Below are 22,403 nucleotides of genomic sequence, written 5' to 3'. Positions count from 1 at the left end.
GACCTTTGTCGCTCACGACACTAAAATTCAGATCTGACGCACGCAATTTGTCGGCACCGACAAAATCGGGCTTAAATCGGGCTCAAATGGCGTAGTCTGATCCGGGCATAAGACAATATCAATATATTGACGTATTGCAGTATTACATTTTTGCAATACTGTATTGATTCTCAAAAACACAAAATTGATTTTTTTATTTAGTTTATGTAAAGATTAGTGGCAGACAAGGTGCTTTGATTAAACATGCCCACTACATTGCATTGTTGTACTCTGCCGTTAGATCCCACTATATATATGATTGGATAAATTGTAAACTGTTTGTTTACAATATATTGCAATATGTTGAATCGTAACAGGTATATTGTGATATTTTTCATATCGCCGAATTCTTACCAATACAGAGCCCTACTTTTGGTGGGGTCTCTACTGTTTCTACTACTAATAATAATAATTTTATTTCTAATTTTATTTTATGGGTGCCTTTCTGTCACTCAAAGACATTTTACAAAGAGCGCAAAATGCATAACAAAATTAATGAAATAGAAAATGTAAATAAAGATTTAAAACTAGTTAAAAAAGCAATGCAATTGAGTCAGATGGAAAAGACAATTCTAAATATGTGGGTTTTGAGCGCAGAGTACTGTCCCGGGAAGGCTTTCTACTACATTTTGAACCATTGCTGTGAGGATTTGATTGCATTTAGCAAAAGAAAACAACATTCATTTGATTCCCTCCCCCACCTTATCATCCGCCAGCTCCTCACCTCATCCACATCTTATTCCCAAATCACCCATAACTCATGACAGAAGTAGTACAGTACGAAGTATTAAGTACTAGAGAACATGCTTTATTTTTCACACTGCTCCCAAGATATATTACCCGTCTATAGTCCTGGTATTAACCATGGTGCCAGTAGGTTCATGTTTATCTGCCCTATTCTATTAGCACTATTTTTCTACTCTTCTTTTTTTAACTACACACTTTCATAACGTTTTTCGTAACGTGCTGAGTGATTAATAGCACGTTCTTAAAAAAATAAAGGTGGCACAGAGGGTTCTTTGAGTGGTCTGAGAGGACAGGGTCTTTCACTGCCAGTTCTGCTGAGTTTAATATTTTCTCTGATTAAACACTCCAGTTATACATGGCTATACCTCAAGGACCAGATTTGAATAACTGTGGCATAGTAGAACCACATATGGTTCCCTAAAAGAACTATGATTTATGAAATGTCTGAGAATTAAGTCAGCCATGTTTGAGTGATTTTATTTTTGAAGTGAATAGTAGTTAAATATGCTTTTTTATTTTTAGACATAATGTAAGTTAATGATGAATTGGGGCAATAGAAAGCTCCAAAATGTCTTTAAGTAAAGTGTTTTTATATTGGCTTCCATTGAAAGTTGCTATTGTGAAGATTTTTCTTGTTTGAGATGTGAAAACTGCTCATTTCTATGATGTTTTTTAGCACTTTTTCTTGTTCTTTGTGAAATACAATAGGTTTTTCTGAGTTGTATATCGTTGCTCTCCAATGAAAAACAAGTATCTCCATTTTTGTCTATTTTTAGTTCACTACATAATTTGAACAGACTAACTGTCCCCGTTCTTGATAAACAGACTACTAAAAATGCTTAAATATTACCTGATATAAACTCTTTTTACATTGACTTTTATTGAAAGTCCAGAAGGTTTTTTTCTTTCTTCTGTAAAGTTGCTGTTTTGGAGATACTTGTTCTTCATTGGACAGCGTCGATATGCATGCTGCGTTTGAAACTGTTCTTCAACATCCATTGTCGGCAGTAGCTAGTAAAAGAAAATACCCCCAAAAAAAAGGAGTCCATCAGGAAAAGTGTTGTGTTGCCTCGAGTCTGTATCGAGCATTGAGTCTGACGTTAAGTGCTATATCTTTATAACTAAGGCTGTATCTCTGAAAACATTTTGTCCTTTAAGTTTTAGAGCTGTAAAACTGACTGTGGGCGAAAGGCAGGTCACATTCTCTGCTGCTGTTAGTGCTGTTAGCCAATCAGAGGCAATATGTTTGCATGTATGATTATTCATGAGCAAAAGCCAAAATCCTGTCTTTCTTCAGAGACCTCTAATTCACTTAAATAAAGCAGGGCTAAATAGAAACACCTGAGCACTTTTTTTTTTCACAAAAAACAGCTCACGTGGCATTTATTCATACTAGAGATCACAACTAGACATTTTAAAATGAATGAAAAAATGATGGAATGAGACCTTTAACAAATATGTCAGTTTTCATAGAAGAATAAACATGTCACACAACTAGTCACACAGTACATGTCATATACAAGTAATAACATGCACTTCTTATTTTTAAATATTTTTAAATATTTCCCATGAAAACTTAACACGTTGTACCCTCTGCTGTTCTATTTTTTGAGATGGTAAAGGAAGAAGAAGCCAGTAGTTTGATTCCACCTAGTTCTCTTTCTTCAGCAGGCAGCCCGGTGTTAGATAACAGCATTATGAAACCCAAGATGGGCGACACTGGCCAGGAGTGTATTGAGTTTCAGCAACAGAATGGGTTTTGGCGCTGTTGTCATGACGTGTTCAAAACCATCAAGCCAGTGACCAGTAAGGCTAATCTTCAGCCATTCATAATGATGGTCTTTGTTTCATCCAGTTATGTAACCATGCTTTGGCAAAGGCAAAGACCTGGTACATAACCAAGCCATGGCAAAGTTTAATTAATTTATTAGTTTTATTGTCAGTGCTTTGTGACTGATATGTGTTATTGTGTTTTTCATTAGATATCAAATCTCTACTGTTGTATAAAAGTCTTAATACTCAAGGTTTTTGAATATTCTAAATTGAATTGTGAAGGTTCTCTGAGAGCAGAGAGTTCTGAGGAAGAATTCCTTCGAAGCACAACACATTAGCATCTCATGGTTATTATTTCTCCAGCAATGGCATCCTGACATGTGCCAGGTTTAATTTAGATGTTTTGAACATTCAGGCATTTGAGCATTTTTTATTATAAATGTTTGATTACAAAAAATTGCGTGATTAAATTATCATTGTTGGCAAACAGAAAAAGAGTTTCTATAATAGGATATATATATGTAATAATAAAACAGATTGTAAAAGGACTGACGCAAGTGGCAATCTTTGGGGTCCAAGCACACAGTGAATACAGTATTATTATAGTGTTATTACAACAGTAACGTTTTTAGAATGGCCTGCTTTGTTGATGTGGAGCTTTAAAAAATGTCAATTTGTACACACTGACCTTTTGACCTTGATATAGTGGTTAAATTTCCGTTTAGTTTTTGTCAGAACTGTTGTTAACTATTGTAATCAGCAATTATGGGGTCCAAGCAATTAACGCATTATTAAAATGCCTTTAGGTTACATCACACATTACTGCTGGTGTATTTTAGACAGTGATGTGGGTTCTCAAAAGTCTAATATATTTCATATTTTGACCTTGGAATGGTGGGCAACATATTTTAACAAATATTAAAATTAAAATATAGTCAAAATTCAATACATTATTACATTTTACAGAATTTAAAGCTAAGTACACCAGAATAGGATCACATTTGCATATTAAAATGAGTGAAATTGTCTCACTCTGGAACAATGCTGTCGGACTGCACAATTATAATTATTTTTTTTTTTACAAATAAACAAAAAATAGTATGTTAATGTTAGGAGAAAATAAGTTAAGTTAAATAGGCACGTGTGTGTGTGTGTATGTGTGTGTGTGAAAGGGAGGCAGGAAGAGAGAGGACCTATACTGCAGCCTGAGGGTGTATTTGATGTCGATCTGATGCAGGCCCAACTGGAGTGAACAGGAGGACACACATTCACACACAGAAACACACACACACACACCACGCACACATAGTGCAGATGGGGGAGCTGGGAAGGCCTTATACAGCAGGAATACACACTACAGTAAATGCCACTCTCCCTGTGTGTGTTTGTGTGTGTGTGTGTGTGTGTGTGTGTTAGAGAGAGAAAGAGATAGAGAGAGAGAGAGAGAGAGAGAGAGAGTATGTGTGTGTACTGACCATGTTTAAACAAACTGCTGCCCAGCCTCCCAGGTCTGTGTGCTCTCTCTGTCTCTCTCTCTCTCTCTCTCTCTCTCTTTTTCTCTCTGTCTCTCTATATCACACACACACACACACACACACACGTTGTGTAAACACTGTGGTGCTGAACAGACCCCTCTCAGTGTCCAGTTACCGCAGACTGTTAGACTGTGACAGCACGTTATGGGGCCAGGGGCCACTACTTTGTGTGTGTGTGCACGCGCATGTTTGTGTGTGTGTGCGTGTGTGTTTGTGTGTGTGTGGGTGTGCGTGTGCGTGTGTGTGTGTGTGACCTTGAGCGTGTAACCTCCCCTCCCCCTCAGGCACATGAATGCACACACAGATTCGCACTCACGCATGCACACACACGCACCGGCTGCCCCTCGCCATAGCAACTACAGAGCAACACAGGGAAACAAGTCAGCAGCAGAGGAGAGAGAGGAGAGAAAGAGAGAGAGAGAGGTGATGTGGGGGGGTGATCAGAATAAAAGAGGGATTTAAAGTGAAGGAGAAGAAGAGATTGCTGAAATGCTCAGGTGTAACGAATGGAGATAGGAGTTGGCTAAATGCAAGCATGATGAGACATGTACTTAAAAATGTTGTGTGTGTGTGTGTGTGTGTGTGTGTGTTGGTATAGACAGGCCAGTCCCCAGACCCTTACCTTTCTCTTGTGTACCATACTTTTGTAGTGTGTGCAGCATGTGCTTTAGCATTGTCTTGTTGAAAAATGCATTTGAGTCCCTGGAAAGTTGTCATCTTGAAGTCAACATATGTTACTCTAAGATCTCTAGATGTACTTTTCTGCAATAATGCTGCATCACAGAGGTGTACAGATGGCAGCTTTAGGACTTTTTTCTGTTTGGTATGTAGCATATCGTTGTTGTCTAAAAAAAAAAAACAAGTATCTCCAAAACAGCAACTTTACAGGAGAGAAAAAAAACATCTAAACAATCAATGAAAGTCAATGAGTTTGTTTCAGGTCATTTTGAACAATTTCTATTGGTCTGTTCATCAAGAAATTTCGTACAGTTTAAGAGACAGTGTGTCCATTTTGTATTAAACTAAAAATAAAAAAAAATGGAGGTACTTGTTTTTCAATAGACAACGATGATATTGTGTCCGCTTCTCTCAAAAGCGTTCTGGAATACTGACTCTTCTGACCACAGTACACGTTTCCTCTGTATGATGATGGTCCTGACCAGATGCCTTCAAGCCCATAGCATTTTTAAAATTGTAAGAGTTTAGAAATCAGTATTTGGTGGAACATGCCGTATTTTGCATGTTCACCTCCACCAGTCTTACACACTGCTTTTGCCTGGCGCAGAAACTTAAGTGGTCTCTGATTTTTTTCCAGAGCTGTGTATATATATATATATATATATATATATATATATATATAATGTTATTCAGCTTATGACATTTTTAAGTTACTGTTTCTTTAAGAGACATGGAAATGGTCGCTGTTCCAATCGGCTCTTCAGAGTTGTACCTCATTCATAAATAAGCACTGCACCGAGAGGCTGCTCAGAGCTTCATGACTTGAATGACTGTGGCTAAACTGCTCTATTCTGAATAAGGGAATATTTGTAAATTACCCTTTACAATGTATTTTAATGCAATTCTTCTGTATTTAGACTGTTTATAAGATGTAGGAGATGAATGGCCAGTTTAAAAAATGAAAATCTGATAGCATACTACATCAGACTCATTTAAAATAAAAGAACACTTTATTGTGAAATGGGCCCTTTAAAACTCGTAAACCCCAGCCACACAAAATTCCTGGCCAGTCTGTGTCTCCTTGGTCCTGTCCCTCGTTCCGACACGCTCGCTCTCCCTCTCTATTACTGGAGCTGAGCAACAGATGCAGCCTGCACCAGACGCCTTTATTTAGCCTTCAATGTGTAACGCTATACAGAGGTGCTATTTCTGCCCCAGTTAACTTAGTCCAACAGTGGGACATGTGATGGCTCTAATGTCACCAGTTTAATATAACCTGGGATGGGATGGGGCAGAGGAAGGCTAGAAATTAGGGACGGTAAGAGGGGGTACAGGAGGGCAACAACAAGATACATACACACATACACACTCATAGTAGTTTATAGTATATGGACAGAAGTATTGGGACACCTACTCATGCATTGTTTTGTATGAATGCGATGATATGAAAAGAGTTTATTCTGCTTTTATTAGAGTAACTGATTTTCTACTATATTTTGGAGCATTGCTGTGAGGATTTGATTGGATTCAGCAACCAGAGTGTTAGGTCATATGAGTCAGGATGTTAAATAAGTATGATCAGTACTACACCACATTCTCAACAAGTATTAGATGAAGCTCCATCATTTCTATGATATCTCTATATTTGTATCCATTAGGCTTTTTTCAGACACTTGATTGCAGATTCTGAAAAAAAATGATAATCTGTTTCCTTTATTTTTCGCAAAATGTGTGTATTAAAAACTACATTTAGAAATGCATTTGAAATAAACATTTCAGAGAAGCTGCAACCAGTCATGATATTTATTTGGAACAATCTGGTGTTCTACATAAATGTATCCTGAGATGCAATCTGATCTTCATCACCAAAATAAGAATCACATTTCTAGCCAAGTGCATTGCCATGTACTAGGAATTTGTTGTGGTGGTATTTGTTCTTACTAGGAATGTCCCCGCCTAAACCACTTTTATACTCCCTGCACCATGCTTCACAGTTTACATTTACATTTAGATTTATGGCATTTATCCAGAGCGACATACAAGGTTATTCATGTCACAGAGGTGGACCAGTGTAGTGTTAGGAGTCTTGCCCAAGGGCTCTTATTTTCTTGTGTTGTGGAGCAGTATAGTCACCCAGATTGGGAATTGATCCCCAGTCTCCCACATGATGTGGTACCTCACTGGCATGCAGTGGTTTTGGTGGTGTTATACTATATTTGTACATCTCTGTACATAATACTGTGTACATTTAACAGGTGACCAAGGTGAACACAAAAGGAGTATTAGTTTGATGTCAGTTCAGGTTAGAGTTGTAAAATTTGCTGTAGTCACCATCTTTACCCTACTGAAACAACGCCACCTGTTGATTACATTGATTTTTTTTTTTTTTTTAAGATTTTGTTTGCATTGTCCTTCAACTTTCAACTAAAAGTTCACTCAGCTGATTTTAATGCCACAAAAAAGAGTCTCCTAATCTTAAGGAAAGACAGAGGACAGCTGTGTTGTAGCTCGGGTTTCTCTTTATTCACATATATATATATAGAAGTTGGAGGACAGCTGTGCTTGTTGGATGGATGTGCCAGGTAATGTGTTGTTTTATTAATAGTAAAGCCTACAAACATGACAAGTGCAGAATCTAATGAACGATCTTAAATAAATCATTCAGTAAACAAAAAAGTGTTAAACAAACCAAAATATGTTTTAAATTTTAGTCTGCACCTCTTGCTTGGATAACAATTTTGCACATTTTGGCTGGATTTTCTCAGTCAGCTCTATGAGGTAGAGTCACCTGGAATTCAGGCTTTCAGTTAACAGCTGTGATTTGTCAAGAGTGAATTAGTTGAATTTTTTGCCTCTTAATGTGTTTGAGAGCATCATTTGTAAAGTTGTGAAGAGGAAGAGTATACAGTGAATAGCTCTATTTGAGTAATGTTCTAATCAGGGGACTAATGTTCTTGGATCAGGAGGTCGCTGATTCGAATCCCATTTATGTAGCTTGCCATCAGCTACCGGAGCCCCGAAAAAGCGCACAATTGGCCTTGCTCTCTCTGGGTGGGTAGATGGTGCTCTCTTCCAAAATCCAATCCAAAAGGTGATGTCGATCAGCACAAGGCGTCTGTGAGCTGATGTAGCAGAACCGAGATGCTGTGCTTTCCTCAGAGCGTGCTAATATTTGCGGATATTTGAAATAATTAGTGTAATAAATAGACTGTAAGAGGAGAGAAGAGAATTTGCATTATATCTTACAGTTTAAAACATTCACAATATAACATAAAAAACAAAACCCATCACACACAGGTGCTGTGCAGAAAAGACATTCTACTACATCTCAAAGGACTGTTGTGAGGATATGATTGCATTCAGTGACAAAGGTATTAGTGTGGGAGACAGACCCATAGATGTCACCTTTGTGTTTTTTTACCAGTTGTTTAAATATTCAGTGGAATAGTTTTGTACTGATTTTTAGAACTTAAGCTTCTATGGAGGTTATGTATTTTAAAACATTTTAAATTTTAAAGCGAGGCTAAAGGCTAGTCCTAGCCGGCCGGCTATACCATCGCTCTTTCTGGCAAACGTCTGTTCCCTTGACAATAAACTGGACTACATCCGACTCCAGCGAACTACCCAGCGTGAGTTCAGAGACTGCTGTGTTTTGTTTTTTGTGGAATCGTGGCTGAACGACAACATTCCGGACAGCGCCATTCAGCTAGCCGGGCTAACCGCGTTCAGAGCGGATAGGAGCGCGGCTCTATCCGGGAAGACCCGCAGTGGAGGCGTGTGTGTTTACATCAACACGGAATGGTGTAACAACGCTGTGACTGTCGCCAAACACTGCTCTCCACTGGTGGAGTTCCTGATAGTCAAGTGCAGACCTTTTTATTTAGTACGGGAGTTCTCCTCCGTGCTAATAGCGGCTGTTTACATCCCACCCAGAGCTAGCATTGGTGCTAATGCTAAAGAGGCTCTGTGTGAACTCTATCGGACTATCAGCGATCTGCAGAACAAACACCCAGACGGACTGTTTATTATCGCCAGAGATTTCAACCACGCAAATCTCAAGTCAGTGCTCCCTAAATTCCATCAACATGTGGACTTTGCAACGAGAGGAGCGAGCACGCTGGATCTTGTTTACACAAACATCCCCAGCGTGCGTACCGGGCGGAGCCCCGCCCAGACCTCGCTTTCTCGGACCACATGTGTGTTTGGCTGACTCCAACATACACACCACTCATCAGACGCTCCAGACCAGTTCAGAAGCAGGTGAAAACCTGGCCGGCAGGCTCCATCTCTGCCCTTCAGGACTGTTTTGAGTGCACTGCATGGGACATGTTTAGGGAGGCTGCTACTGAAGGCGATTCTGTTGATTTGGAGGAGTATGCAGCATCAGTCACTGGCTACATCAGCAAGTGTATTGATGATGTCACTGTCTCCAAGACCATCACCACACGCCCAAACCAGAAGCCTTGGATGACTGCTGAGGTACGTGCGCTGCTGAGGACCCGCGACTCCGCCTTCAGAGTGGGTGACAAGGTGGCCCTGAGGAAAGCGAGAACCAACCTGTCAAGAGCTATCAGAGAGGCAAAGCGCACACACGCCCAGAGAATCCACAGCCACTTCAAGGACACGGGTGACGCACGGCGCATGTGGCAGGGCATCCAGGCAATCACCAACTACAGGACAATGCCACCGTCCTGTGAATGTGATGCCTCCCTCCCTGATGCCCTGAATAACTTTTATGCACGGTTTGAGGCACAAAACAGCACGTTGGTGAGAAAGACCATGCCCAAGCTGGACGAGCAGGTGTTGTGCCTGACTGCAGTGGACGTGAGGAACACTCTGCGCAGAGTCAACCCACGGAAAGCTGCAGGACCAGACAACATCCCCGGCAGAGTGCTCAGGGAGTGCGCAGACCAGCTGACAGATGTCCTCACGGACATCTTCAACATCTCCCTGTGCAGCGCCACTGTCCCAACGTGCCTCAAGTCCACCACCATCGTCCCCGTGCCGAAGAAGTCCACAGTGTCCTGCCTCAATGACTACCGTCCCGTTGCACTTACACCCATCATCATGAAGTGCTAGTCGAGAGGCTAGTCATGAGGAACATCAAGACACAACTGCCCTCTTCACTGGACCCCCTGCAGTTTGCGTATCGTCCCAATCGCTCCACGGACGATGCCATCACCACCACCCTTCATCTCTCCCTCACCCACCTGGAGAAGAAGGACACTTACGTCAGAATGCTGTTTATAGACTTCAGTTCAGCATTCAACACCATCATCCCACAGAACCTCATCAGGAAGCTAAGCTCGCTCGGCCTCAACACCCCCCTCTGCAACTGGATCCTGGACTTTCTGACGGGGAGACCCCAGTCAGTCCGGTTCGGGGGCAGCACCTCCAGCACCATCACACTGAACACTGGGGCCCCCAGGGCAGTGTCCTGCTGACTCATGACTGTGCTGCAAAACACAGTTCTAACAGCTTTATCAAGTTCGCCGATGATACAACCGTGCTGGGTCTCATTACCAAAGGCAGCATACAGAGAGGAGGTGCAGCGGCTGACAGACTGGTGTACAGTCAACAACCTTCACCTGAATGTGGACAAGACAAAGGAAATGGTTGTTGACTTCAGGAGAGCACAACACACCCACTCTCCACTCAACATCGACGGGTCCTCCAAGTTCCTTGGTGTCCACTTAGCAGATAACCTCACCTGGACCCTGAACACCAGCTCTACAGCCAAGAAAGCCCAGCAGCGTCTCTACTTCCTCCGGAAGCTGAGAAAGGCCCGTCTCCCTCCACCCATCCTCACACTCTTCTATAGAGGGACCATTGAGAGCATCCTGAGCAGCTGCATCATTGCCTGGTTTGGGACCTGCACCGTCTCTGACCGCAAGACCCTCCAGTGTATTGTGAGGACAGCTGAGAGGATCATCGGCGTCTCTCTCCCCTCCATCACGGACATTTACACCACCCGCAGCATTCGCAAAGCAACCAGCATTGTGAATGACCCCACTCATCCCTCACACGAACTGTTCTCCCTCCTGCCTTCGGGAAGAAGGTACCGCAGCATCCGGTCCAGCACGACCAGATTCTGCAACAGCTTCTACCCCCAAGCCATCAGACTCCTCAACTGCAGAGACTGAACTGATGGTTTTTCTGTACATGCACACACACTCTTACCCCACTTACCCCAGAAAATGGAAAGCACTAAAAACCCTACTACCTCACTGGACTCTATTGCACACTGTGTAATAGAGGTAATTACTACCTCACTGGTCTTTTTTGCACACCGCATAATTTGCACACTGTCTTGATATTTATTATTCTTTTTCTGTATTGTGTTGTATTGTCTGTCTGCACTTTTGTACTGTTGCACTTATTGTTCTGTCTACACTGTGTTTATGTGCACCATGGTCCCTGGAGGAATGTTGTTTCGTTTCACTGTGTACTCTGAAATGACAATAAAAACCACTTTGACTTTGACTTTGACTTTGTAATTAAAGTGGATTAACGCACATTTGCGCTAAAGATGCTAAAATCACATGCTGCACTTCATCCCTTCTATATTTGTCTTTTTATCATCTTATATCTTTAAACATCATTTCACACCTCCCTTTATCTTGTACTTAATTTTTATTTTGCATCTTACTATATTCAGCAGTGCCCTTTGTTTTTAACAAAACCATCAGATACATCTTCTCAAACCACAGTAGAGCCACCCAAGACATTTGGAAGACCAATTGTATGACAGCATCCAAAAAAAAAATGATGAGACGAGACTGTGATGACACAAACTGAGAAGGACAAGGCAAACAGCAAGAAGCAGAGAGAGAGAGAGAGGCGTGCAGAAGGACAGAGAGTGACAGGACATGGCGAGACCTGTAAAGCCTCTTACAGGCTCAGGCCACTGCTGGGCTGGCAGGCAAAGGCCAACACAAAGGCTTAGCTCCAGTGAGAAGACCTCCTGCTTCCTGGAAGGCCAGTTTCTCTTCCGTGTGGACTTGCTTTAGAGGTCAGCAGTCGAGGTAGGGGCTGTCCTGCCCTCTGGCTGAATCGGAGGCTAAACGTCACTCTGAGGCTTCGCTAAGCCTTCTGCTTTCTAAGAATTCAGTCCTAGAAAGAGTCTGAGATGATTGGACTCTTGAGCTGTGTGAACTGTCTATTTATTTCTTAGGAATTACCATGACATTAAATTGTTGTCGTTTTTGGAAAATGTAGATGTTAAGTGCATCAGGAAATCAGACATTTCATCAAAATCCAATAAAGTCATAATAACTACAACCCCAATTCTTATAATTTGCTCTTCAATGTACGGGATGTTGCTGATCTTCGGGTCCTCAGGTAGCCTTACAATTAATTAGCTTATACATCATTGAAGGTTGTTATTATAATCAGTGACCTGTTGCAATCTGTTCTGTCAAAATTAAAGCCACCACACGTTTTCTGAAAAATGTAGATGTTTAATACATCATAAATACTCAAAATCAAGTGAGTGCACAGAAGTGACTGGAAGAACTGTTCGCACATTTGAGAAATAATAAGAACAGAATTACTTATCTAATATCAGGGTCTAATATCAGGGTTTTTTCCTTAGTTTGGATTTCTTGCTTGAAGTTGCTGGCAGCAGCAAGCCTTAGCAAGGCTGGAGTGGGTTAGCAGCAATGACTGGCATCAGCAGGCTTAGAAAGTGTTAGCCGCGATGCTAACCGTTGGGCACACCCAGGTTAAAGCCCTGATGTTAACAGATTCAGCAGTGCTGGAGCGTGTTAGCAGCAATGCTAACAACCGGCCTAAGCAGGCTTGGAACATGTTAGCTGTGATGCTAACAACTGGGCTCAGATGGGTTAACGCTGCAATGCTAATAAAAAGATGGCTTTGGCAGTGTTGGAGCAGGTTATCCACAATGCTAAAAGCCAGTCTCGTTAGCTGCAATGCTAACTGTATTTCAGAGCTGGATTACGCACCGCTGTTGGTTTGTACTATTTGTATTTAGTTATTTTTTTGGACTTGGGCCCCACTTAAAAGTCGTTTAACTTCCTAGGTTGTCCTGTTACACATGATCTAAATGCTAAAGATTGTTCTTACACTTGTTGTTTAAATAGATATGTGAATAAAATAATGCTAATGATAATGATGATGTTGATGTTGATGGTTAACGTCATATTTATTTTCTGCTTGGTGTGTTTGAGTGTGGCAGCAGTTGCTGAGGCAAAGGAGCGATCAAGGTGCAAAGGAGATGCGCATGTGTGGGTTAGATTTATTGTTTACTTATTATTCTTATTATTTTTTAAACAATAGCGTTAATAACCAAACGTTAATAACCTACAATATGTTAATGGTATGTCTTGAAACTGCTTAAAGGAGAACTCTGGTGTAAATTGGACTTTTGGTGTAGTAAAACATGATAAAAGGTACCTTTGATGAATAGCAAACCTCCGTTTTTTTCACAGCGTTCCAAAATCCAATTTTTACAGCATTTGTCCAAACACCCTTCAGACTAGGTGACACGGGACATAAATCACCCAGTCTGAAAGATGTTTGGACTTTTTATCATGTTTTACTACACCAAACGTCCATTTTACCCCAAAGTTCTCCTTTAATTTCAACTACTTAGTTCAGAATAGTTAGTATAATAGTTATTTACTGTAAAAAAACAAAAAAAAAACAATGCACTTATTTCTCTGTGGTTTTAACTCCTCACTGTACTTATAATCAGTGATGTCAGTAACGCGTTACTTAGTAACGCGTTACTCTAATCTGACCCTTTTTTTCAGTAACAAGTAATCTAACGCGTTACTATTTCCAATCCAGTAATCAGATTAAAGTTACTTATTTAAGTCACTGTGCGTTACTCTCTCTCTCTCTCTCCACCTCATCTCCTCCACACACAAACACACACACACACACACACACACCGCTCCCTTACCCATTCCCCCTCCGCTCTTCCCCAATCACACGCGTCTCGCTTTCTCCCCTGTCTCTCTCTCTCGCGCTCGACGTGTCTTTAGTTTCCGCCCGTTTTCGTTTTCCGCCAGTTCTCGGGCCCCCTATCTCTTTATAAAGGCGTTTTTTTTGCGGCCGCGTCCCAATTCACTAGCCAGGGCAGCAGTCTGCCACAAATTTGATTGGCAGAGGAGAGCATTTAAAGATTTTACACCACACGTGATTGGAAGTTCACTGTGGCGCAGAGCGCACATACCGTAAAGACAAGAAAAGTTCCGGTGCTTTAAATGAACACTGTCTGAATTAAATCCTTCTCAGTAGTTGGGTCCGGTATGGGTCCGTATTGGACAACGTCTGGGTCCGGACCCGGACCGCAGTCTGCAAATATGTGATCCCTGGTCTAGACCATATACACGGTTCTGTTTTATAAAACCACTCCTTGCTGCCCTGCAGAGAACAACAGATTCAATGTTCAGTTTTACAGTGTTAAATATTTCAGGTCAAGAAAGACTTTCTTTATTTTATATATTTTTTATAAAAACAAGTATTTATGTTTAATAAAATCAAGAAAGACCATATTTTATTTTTTATAAAAAAATATTTATGTTAAGTTGATTTTTTTATTTTTATAAAAAAAAAACTTATTTTTTTAGGAAATAGTTCAACTTAATAGAGATAAATTGTTGCTGTTAAAAATGCATTTTCCAATAAAGGGAGTATTGGCAAAACTGGTTATAATGTTTATGTTAAGGCGGCGGGAGGTGGTGTCTGCAGCTGCTGAAAGTAACTAATAAAGTAACTTGTAAAGTAACTTAGTTACTTTTAAAATCAAGTAATCCATAAAGTAACTAAGTTACTTTTTAAAGGAGTAATCAGTAATCAGTAATCGGATTACTTTTTCAAAGTAACTATACCATCACTGCTTATAATTTAGTTTTTTTGTTCTCGCTGCCAGTAAGAATAGATCTCAGGTCAGGCTAAATTGAGTCTCTGCATGAGAGCTCATCTCTGTGAGCTTCAGAGATTCTCACTCCTCAGAAAATAAACGTAGCTTTCCAGTGACCCCAGTGATCCTGCCAGCCAGTCTCACACAACACAAGCTTGTTTATTTGCTTCATCTGGCCCTTATTTCCTCTCTCCTGTCCTGTTCTCTCACGTTCTCTCTCTATCTCTGACACAATACACAGTGTGAAGATTAATTGGCTCAGAGAGTTAGAGACTGTGGACGAGGGTCCCTCAACTGTAATAAAATCAGATGAACCTGAATACGAACTCTGATGCCCTGGCACTCTGGGACTCGGCTGGTGGTGCGGTTCAGAGGTTGTGCGGTTTGCTCCTCCTGTCTCTCTGTAGGCTTCTGAGCACGGACATACCCCCTGCCCCAGGCCACCCCATTACCCAGCAGCCCGTGACGCAGTTAGAGCTAACGGGTCCAACAAAAAGCTCTCTGTGTTTTCAGCCCTCACCTCAGTGCCCTGCAAACACTGCTGCGCTTTACAGCAGCTCTGCTTGTTTTCACTCGCCGACCCTTCCGCCTGATGCGCTCAGGCCTCGACCTGTGTGTCAGAGTGTGTGTGTGTGTGTGTGTGTAGAGCTGTGTATTGGCGAGAACCTGGCAATACAATACGTCTGTTTGGAATTTTTTTTTATAAAATTTTACAAAAATGTCTAAACTAAAACTATTTTGCTATCTCGACACATGCTATCAGCTTATGGCTATTAAGGAAAAGAAAGATGAGAGAGAAGAAAACTCTTGAAAGAACTTTGGGCTGGAGTTCTTTATTTGTCGTAGGAAGCAAGTTTCCCTCTCCAATAGAATCAGAAGAAAGAGATAACAGAGTTAAAGAGAGGAGATGGGGCGGTAGAGGTTTGCAAAAACTTGTGATGACATGTAAGAGCAGTCCAATGGATTTATAGAATTATAGAATAGAATTTTAGATTGGAAAGGGGAGGTGTTTCAGGCATGTTCCTCTTCCCAAAATGTAGTTGTTTCACAAAAACACTTAAAAATCAAGTCTGTGTTTTTCTAAAAACAATATACAGCATTGTAAAGCAAAATATAATTCTCAATACTTCAATGTAGCAATATTTTATTAAATCTGTGTTTGTAAGAGAGAATGTACTCAAGTTATAATACCACTGCTGGGGTATTTTAATATTATAAAGAAGTCACATAACATTCTAACCATTTTGGAGATGCATGGTTTTTGAGTGACTGAGAGAATATTAATGGACATAAGCTCCACAACTAAAACTTGCATGTGTTTTTGTGGCATCACAAAAAAAGCAAGTAAAGCAGTTTAACTCAATTTGTACATAATACTAAAGTTATAAGGCATGCTTCAGCTTGGACCAATTTTTTGAATGAGGCTCAATTCAGGCAATACAGCAAAATACATCAAATCACAGGTTGTCTGTATGTACAGTATATACCAGTCTGAAAGTAGGTTTAAACTTGGTCTCCTGCCAGAACTGCACAAATACATTGATATATTGTTGCATTTTAGTTCTGATTAAAGTAAAGAAATAGTATTTCCCAAATGTTTTGGACACCCTCTATTGTAGATACCGCTACTCCAAAAAACTTTTTAAACATATTTGATTGTTTGTTTGGTAAATCAGTCTTTAATGATGCCTGGAACTAAGTTTTGTTCTTCAGACTAGCCTCTAGTTTCTTCAGAATGGGAAATTCTTGTTCTTTTCTACTGTATTCATCTCTACCTTTATCACTTCTAATGGGATTCTTAGTTTTTACTCTTATTGATAAGAAAAATGCTTAGGTGCCTTAAACATCTACCCAGTACTGTATGCTTTGTTTTATCCGCCTTCAGCCATGAAGTAGGTCAGTGAACAAACAGTCTTGAATAGGCTTTTTTTCACAGGTGATATAGGTGTGTATATCAAGGCTTCAGCCTCATTTTACAACTTAAACTGTCCATTCAGTGTGTTCCCATTCAGAACTCATGAAGAGATGATCAAAGTTCCACGTGTCAAAACACATTATCGTTTCAGAAATCCGTAACCAAAGAAAAGTATGCAGTGCAGAAATGATTGATCACCCTGTGTTTGGTCTATTTAAATAGCTGTGTTCCGTGTTGAATTCAGGTTTTAAATGAACCGCTCCATAGTTGGTTTAGAAATGAACCAAGACCCTCCTGCGCAGGAGTAACAAAAACAAAGTGCTCAATTCCATGAAATTGAGAATGCTTTGCACAAATGAATTAGAACAGTTTTTCTTGCCTTAAAGCAACACAAGAGCCTCTGGGGGGAAATTACAGTATGAGATAAATGTAGAACATGGCACACAAGTAGGCTTTAAACCTTTTATGTGAGCGGGTGCCTTTTTTTTTTCTTTTGAGCAAGAAATGAGATTGGACAGAATGCTTATTGCATCAGTCAGTGACACAATGACCAACATTACTGTAATGTTTAGGAAACAATATATTGTGCAGCTGTAATTAAATGCAATATAAAAAAACATTGACACAGCCTGAATCTTATTGTTATTCTTCACTCTGTAAAAACAAATTTCATGATGAAAGGAGCAAAATAAATCTTACAATATGGCAGTGTAAAATCTCTTGTAAACTTTACAGATAAAAAAAAACTTTCTTAAATTTAAATGGAACAACTTCCTTTTACAAAAGAATGTTTTTTTCTGCTAAATATGGACAAAAGTATTGGGACACCAACTCTTTCAGTGTTTCTTTTGAAATCGAGGATAATAAAACAGAGTTGTCCAAATCCAGGGAAGACTTTCTTCTAGATTTTGGAGCATTGCTGGGAAGATTTGATTGCATTCAGTGACAAGAGCATTAGAGAGGTGAAGATGATGGATGATAACCACCCCACGTCATCCCCAAATCCCTAACTCATTCCAGAAGTATTGGATGGGAGAACAACTATCATTCCATAGAACACAGAGTCCTGTATTGTTGTATTGTACTCCAGCCAATGTCTGGCATAAGGCATGGTGCCAAAAGTTTTAATAAATGCATTTATTTTAAATTGATACATTTATTAGAAATGGTGTTTAAAAACATTTGGATATATTGTAGTATATAGTAAATTAATACAACATTATATAATGTGTTAATAAAACTATCTAACTGGAGCCTAAAACTTTTTATGTATGGGTTCCTTGTTGGCCCCACATATAACAGTCATATATGATATGTAAGTGAAGGGCCCCATCAGGAACCAGGAGGGGTTAATATGGCCCCCATCTGGTTGGACACTGCAAATGGAACCTAGATTAAACCGATTTATGATTCAGTTTTTTTTTTTTTTTTTTTTTACACCAGTACTCTTTGGGTCGGTTAAAATGGCCTCTGGTTTGTTTGTACCTTTAATGTGTTTCAATAGAGCAGGTACGAAAACAGTACTTACACTTTGGTGTGGATCAAAACAACGAACTCTAGAGTGGTTCACTTGTGGTGAGAACGTGATCCGGTCTCGATCTGACCCAGCTATTAAATATACTCCTTTTATTGGAGCTAAACTGCTGATAAGGTGCAGTTTAATCTGATATATTATCCAGATAATGCTAATTACTACAGCTATGAACAAATGCTGTCTCTGCTTCGTGCTGTTTACACTCGCAGTCTGTGCAGCATTTACTGCTCGCAGCCATAAAACCTCTTATTGTAAAAACTGTGTTTGAAATCTCAGCGGTTCAGCGTTCACAGACAGATTTATGCCTGTGTAAAACTAGACCAAACAGAGGGAGAAAACGCTACAAGTAAACAAACTCCTCAACTGATTCACACTATAGAAAACGCGCTAAGGTAGACTGTAATAACTTGTGTACAAGCACACTCAGAGTCCATGCCCACCTGAATCCCACTTAGCCCACCATGAGCATGTTGGCTGGAGCATTGAAAGGATATACATGTCAGAGCTCATTCTCTGCTGAATTCCCTTTTTCATGGGTTTGAGAAACCAACTATGGCACCTTAACTGCCATAAGGAAAAGTCAATATTGTGAAACACATTGGTTTGGCTTGGTATTTTCCGCAGGTACACGTGTTTCCAGGAGCAATTACGGGTGCCTGCGCACAGGAACCACATTTTTTACCACCTCCCACTCCCTCTTTTCCTCTCGTCATCATCTTCACATCTTCACATGGTTTTCTCCCATTCATATACATCTCAGTACTACAGACAAGTTCGTTTGTGATGTGAAACTCATTTTTAGCCTTTTATTTATTTTGTTTTATTTTTTTGCTTTTTTGGCTGGGAAAAAAAAGTTTACTGCGGGTTGCTATCATACATTTATTAATATGAGTTTGCCAAGTGAACAGAGGAGTGTAAGTCTTTGACCCAGATGTCCTGTCACATGTGCACTTACACATACATACACAACTGACCACCGAAGTTGTGCGTCATTCTATAGTACCCAGCATGCTGATGATGGGTGTAGTTGTCTGAAAATGACGTGGGTTCAGCTACATTTCTGGTGTGTTGCTATCTTGGCAGCAGAAAACACAGGTGCGCCACTGACTGATTGGAACCTAGATAACAGTCAGTCGCTGAGATATGCAGAAGCACTCCGCCGTTAAAATAACAATCCATCAAAATGAGAGCACACCTGGATACTTGGATCTTATGACACAATATTTAGTTTATTTTACGTTATGCCCCAAAATTAACATCACCCATGATTAATTAAGAAAATTAGTACATGCCTTTTGGGTGTTTCGGGCTGTGCAAGGTGTACTTTTCCCATTGTTATGATAGCAAAGACGCCCCTGTCACACCCTAAATCAAGATAAAATATGGCCCTTTATGATCAATTTAAATACTGCTATCCCATGACCTTTAGCATGCCAGTCTACAGTAGTACTTAAAGCAACTTAATCAGTACCCCAAAGGAAAGTGTTGAAATGTTCAGTTTGAATATAATAGCTGTAATCAAAGTTTTAGGAACATGAGGATGAACATATATGTAAAAATTGCATTTTAGTTAGTAATGTTAGAGGAAATGGTAGGTGGAATGGTAGGAAAATGTGATGGTTAAACAGAGATGATTATCAGAGTTAGCCCAGGAGGTATTGTGGTTTCTAGATGAATCTCCACAAATGCCATGCTTAAATTTGTGGTTAGAGCGTTGAGTTGTTGATCACAGGGTTGTGGGTTCAATGCCCAAATCTGCTGAAATGCCACTTTTGGACTCTTGAGCAAGGCACTAAACCCTTTAACTCCAGAGGTGTTATATATTGACTGTAAGTTTCTATGCTGGCGTAATGAAACAGAGCAGTTCTGATGTACATATATGTGTACAATTGTGTTGTATAATGAGAATTATGAAAATAAAAACTTTTTGTCCCTTAAAAATGACCTGGATTTTATATTTTTCTTACTTAAAATAATTTTCTTATCTTTTTTTTCTCTGAGTGATGATATTATGTAGTGTTATGTATGTAAACTAGTTATAGTTTATTTTGTACACTACAATTTTTGTCCTCATTTTATCGTGTGTGAAATGTTGTTTAGTGACATCACACAAATCTGTGAAACTTTAAGCCATATGTCTAGAGCTGTCGTGATAATTACATTATGAACTTATTGTACAATAAATTAACATGACCACAATCATTTTGCTAACATTGATATCATCAATTGTATTTTTATGTAATTGCATGTTGTTTATTTACAGTATTATATTGCTTTATTAAACTGCAACATGAAATGGTCTCAAAATTACAACAATATTGTTTATCGCAATTATTCCTGGGAGGATATACAGCTCTGGAAAAGATTAAGGGACCACTTCAGTTTCTGAATCAGTTTCTCTGATTTTGCTATTTATAGGTAAATGTTTGACTAAAATGATCTTTGTTGTTTTATTCTATAAACTACAGACAACATTTCTCCCAAATTCCAAAAACAAATATTGTTATTTAGAACATTTAATTGCAGAAAACGAGAAATGGCTGAAATAACAAAAAAGATGCAGAACTTTCAGATCTCAAATAATGCAGAGATAACAAGTTCATATTCATAAAGTTTTAAGAGTTCAGAAATCAATATTTGGTGGATTAACTCTGGTTTTTAATCACAGTTTTCATGCATTTTGGCATGTTCTCCTCCACCAGTCTTACACACTGCTTTTGGATAACTTTATGCTTTATACACTTCTGGTGCAAAAAAATCAAGTAGTTCAGTTTGGTTTGATGGCTTATGATCATCCATCTTCCTCTTGATTAAATTCCAGAGGTTTTCAATTTTTGAATTAAATTTAGATTTCTATTATATTGATAATTTATAACGGATTTGCTACCTAAAGATTTATAATTCCTAATTATTTCTGTCTCCTCTCAGCTCCTCGGATATAATGAGAAGCCTGTAAACCTGCAGATGTTCATCGGCACGGCAGACGACCGGTATTTGAGGCCGCACGCTTTTTACCAAGTTCACCGCATCACCGGGAAAACAGTGGCTACAGCCAGCCAGGAAATCCTGATCACTAGCACCAAGGTTCTGGAGATTCCACTCCTGCCTGAAAACAACATGTCTGCCAGGTAATGTCAGAAACACTTTGCAGCATTTTGCTCGCTTTTGCGTTAATTTCAGTGCTGTTCGGCTCATGCAAACACACACACACATTTATACACTTATACTGTAATGTCTTCCACTGTGGCTGACCTTTACCTGGAACTAACAGCAAGCTGGACTCCAAGGAAAATGTGTGGGCTTCTGACTCTGAGCAGAAACTATGATTATATTTTCAGTGCTTTAACAATCAGCAGACGCAAAGCTATAAATCTAGATTCTCAGTTAGGCTACATTCACACAGCAGGAAAAGTGGCCTGAGTATGATTTTTTTTTTTTTATCATATGTGACGCAGATATGTAATTTGTGTGGTAGTGTGTATAGCAAAAAAAATCCGATACATATTTGACTGGCAGCAACAAAACTCCGAAAGTCTGACCTGCCAGATCAGAATCATGCTACTTGGATGTCAAACAGAAGAAAGAAAGACTGTTAATAGATGGGAAAAGGAACAACAGCAGTAAGTGAGGGTCTCAGTGGCAGTTTAAGAAACTCCCTTCTCCCTTAAACTAAATTAGATGGCTTGTGTAACAACTAGAGCTGTAACGATTAGTCGATATAATCGACAATGTTGCTAATTTAAATTTGTCAACTATCTTAAAAATCCGACCTGGAAGTTGGCTGGTTTGGCTTGGAACACTTTATTTATGTGAGATCTTGGTTTTGTGATTGTTTGAATCCTTTGGGGTTAATGCCCTTCTTCAACTGTATACTGTGTTAAATTGCACAAAATGCACCCTTTATTCACCTCACCCTTTATTTTTGTTAGTTAATAATTAAAAAAAAGGAAAAGTAATTTCTGTTGATTGTATATTGTTATGGCTTAATCTTGCATTAAAAATTTTAGTAAAGAACAAATTGTCAACTACAAATTTCCATGTCGACTAATAGTTAATTTGTAACATTACCGCATTAAACAAAGTGCTGGTGACAAAAGCGCAATGGAGATGGGTAATTGGTTTACACTCAACTTAGTCTGTGTCTCAGAAAGTGCTCAAACACAATAGATTACATATTTTAATCATTAAATATCAGTACTTTCTACATTTTACCAACATCAAGACATTTAAATGTTTTTTAAATCTCATGATCAGCTGTTTCTATTCTATTTAGAGATGGAGGACATGGCAGAA

At 39.5% G+C, this 22,403-nt stretch overlaps 1 protein-coding gene across 2 annotated transcripts in view; it reads left to right on the top strand.

Annotated features, from left to right (window-relative positions):
* Nucleotides 1–22,403, top strand: part of nfatc3a (nuclear factor of activated T cells 3a) — a 130,617-nt gene that overhangs the window by 60,396 nt on the left and 47,818 nt on the right. For both annotated transcript variants that reach the window (XM_007246891.4, XM_022667104.2), the window contains exon 4: nucleotides 21,039–21,238. In XM_007246891.4, the coding sequence (XP_007246953.3) occupies nucleotides 21,039–21,238 (200 nt within the window). The remainder of the gene's footprint in view (nucleotides 1–21,038; nucleotides 21,239–22,403) is intronic.

Source organism: Astyanax mexicanus, chromosome 23, assembly GCF_023375975.1.
Source record: "Astyanax mexicanus isolate ESR-SI-001 chromosome 23, AstMex3_surface, whole genome shotgun sequence".
Classification (NCBI taxonomy): Eukaryota; Metazoa; Chordata; class Actinopteri; order Characiformes; family Acestrorhamphidae; genus Astyanax; species Astyanax mexicanus.
The sequence above is the reverse complement of the archived record's forward strand: the minus strand, read 5'-3'. Positions and strand labels throughout refer to the sequence as shown.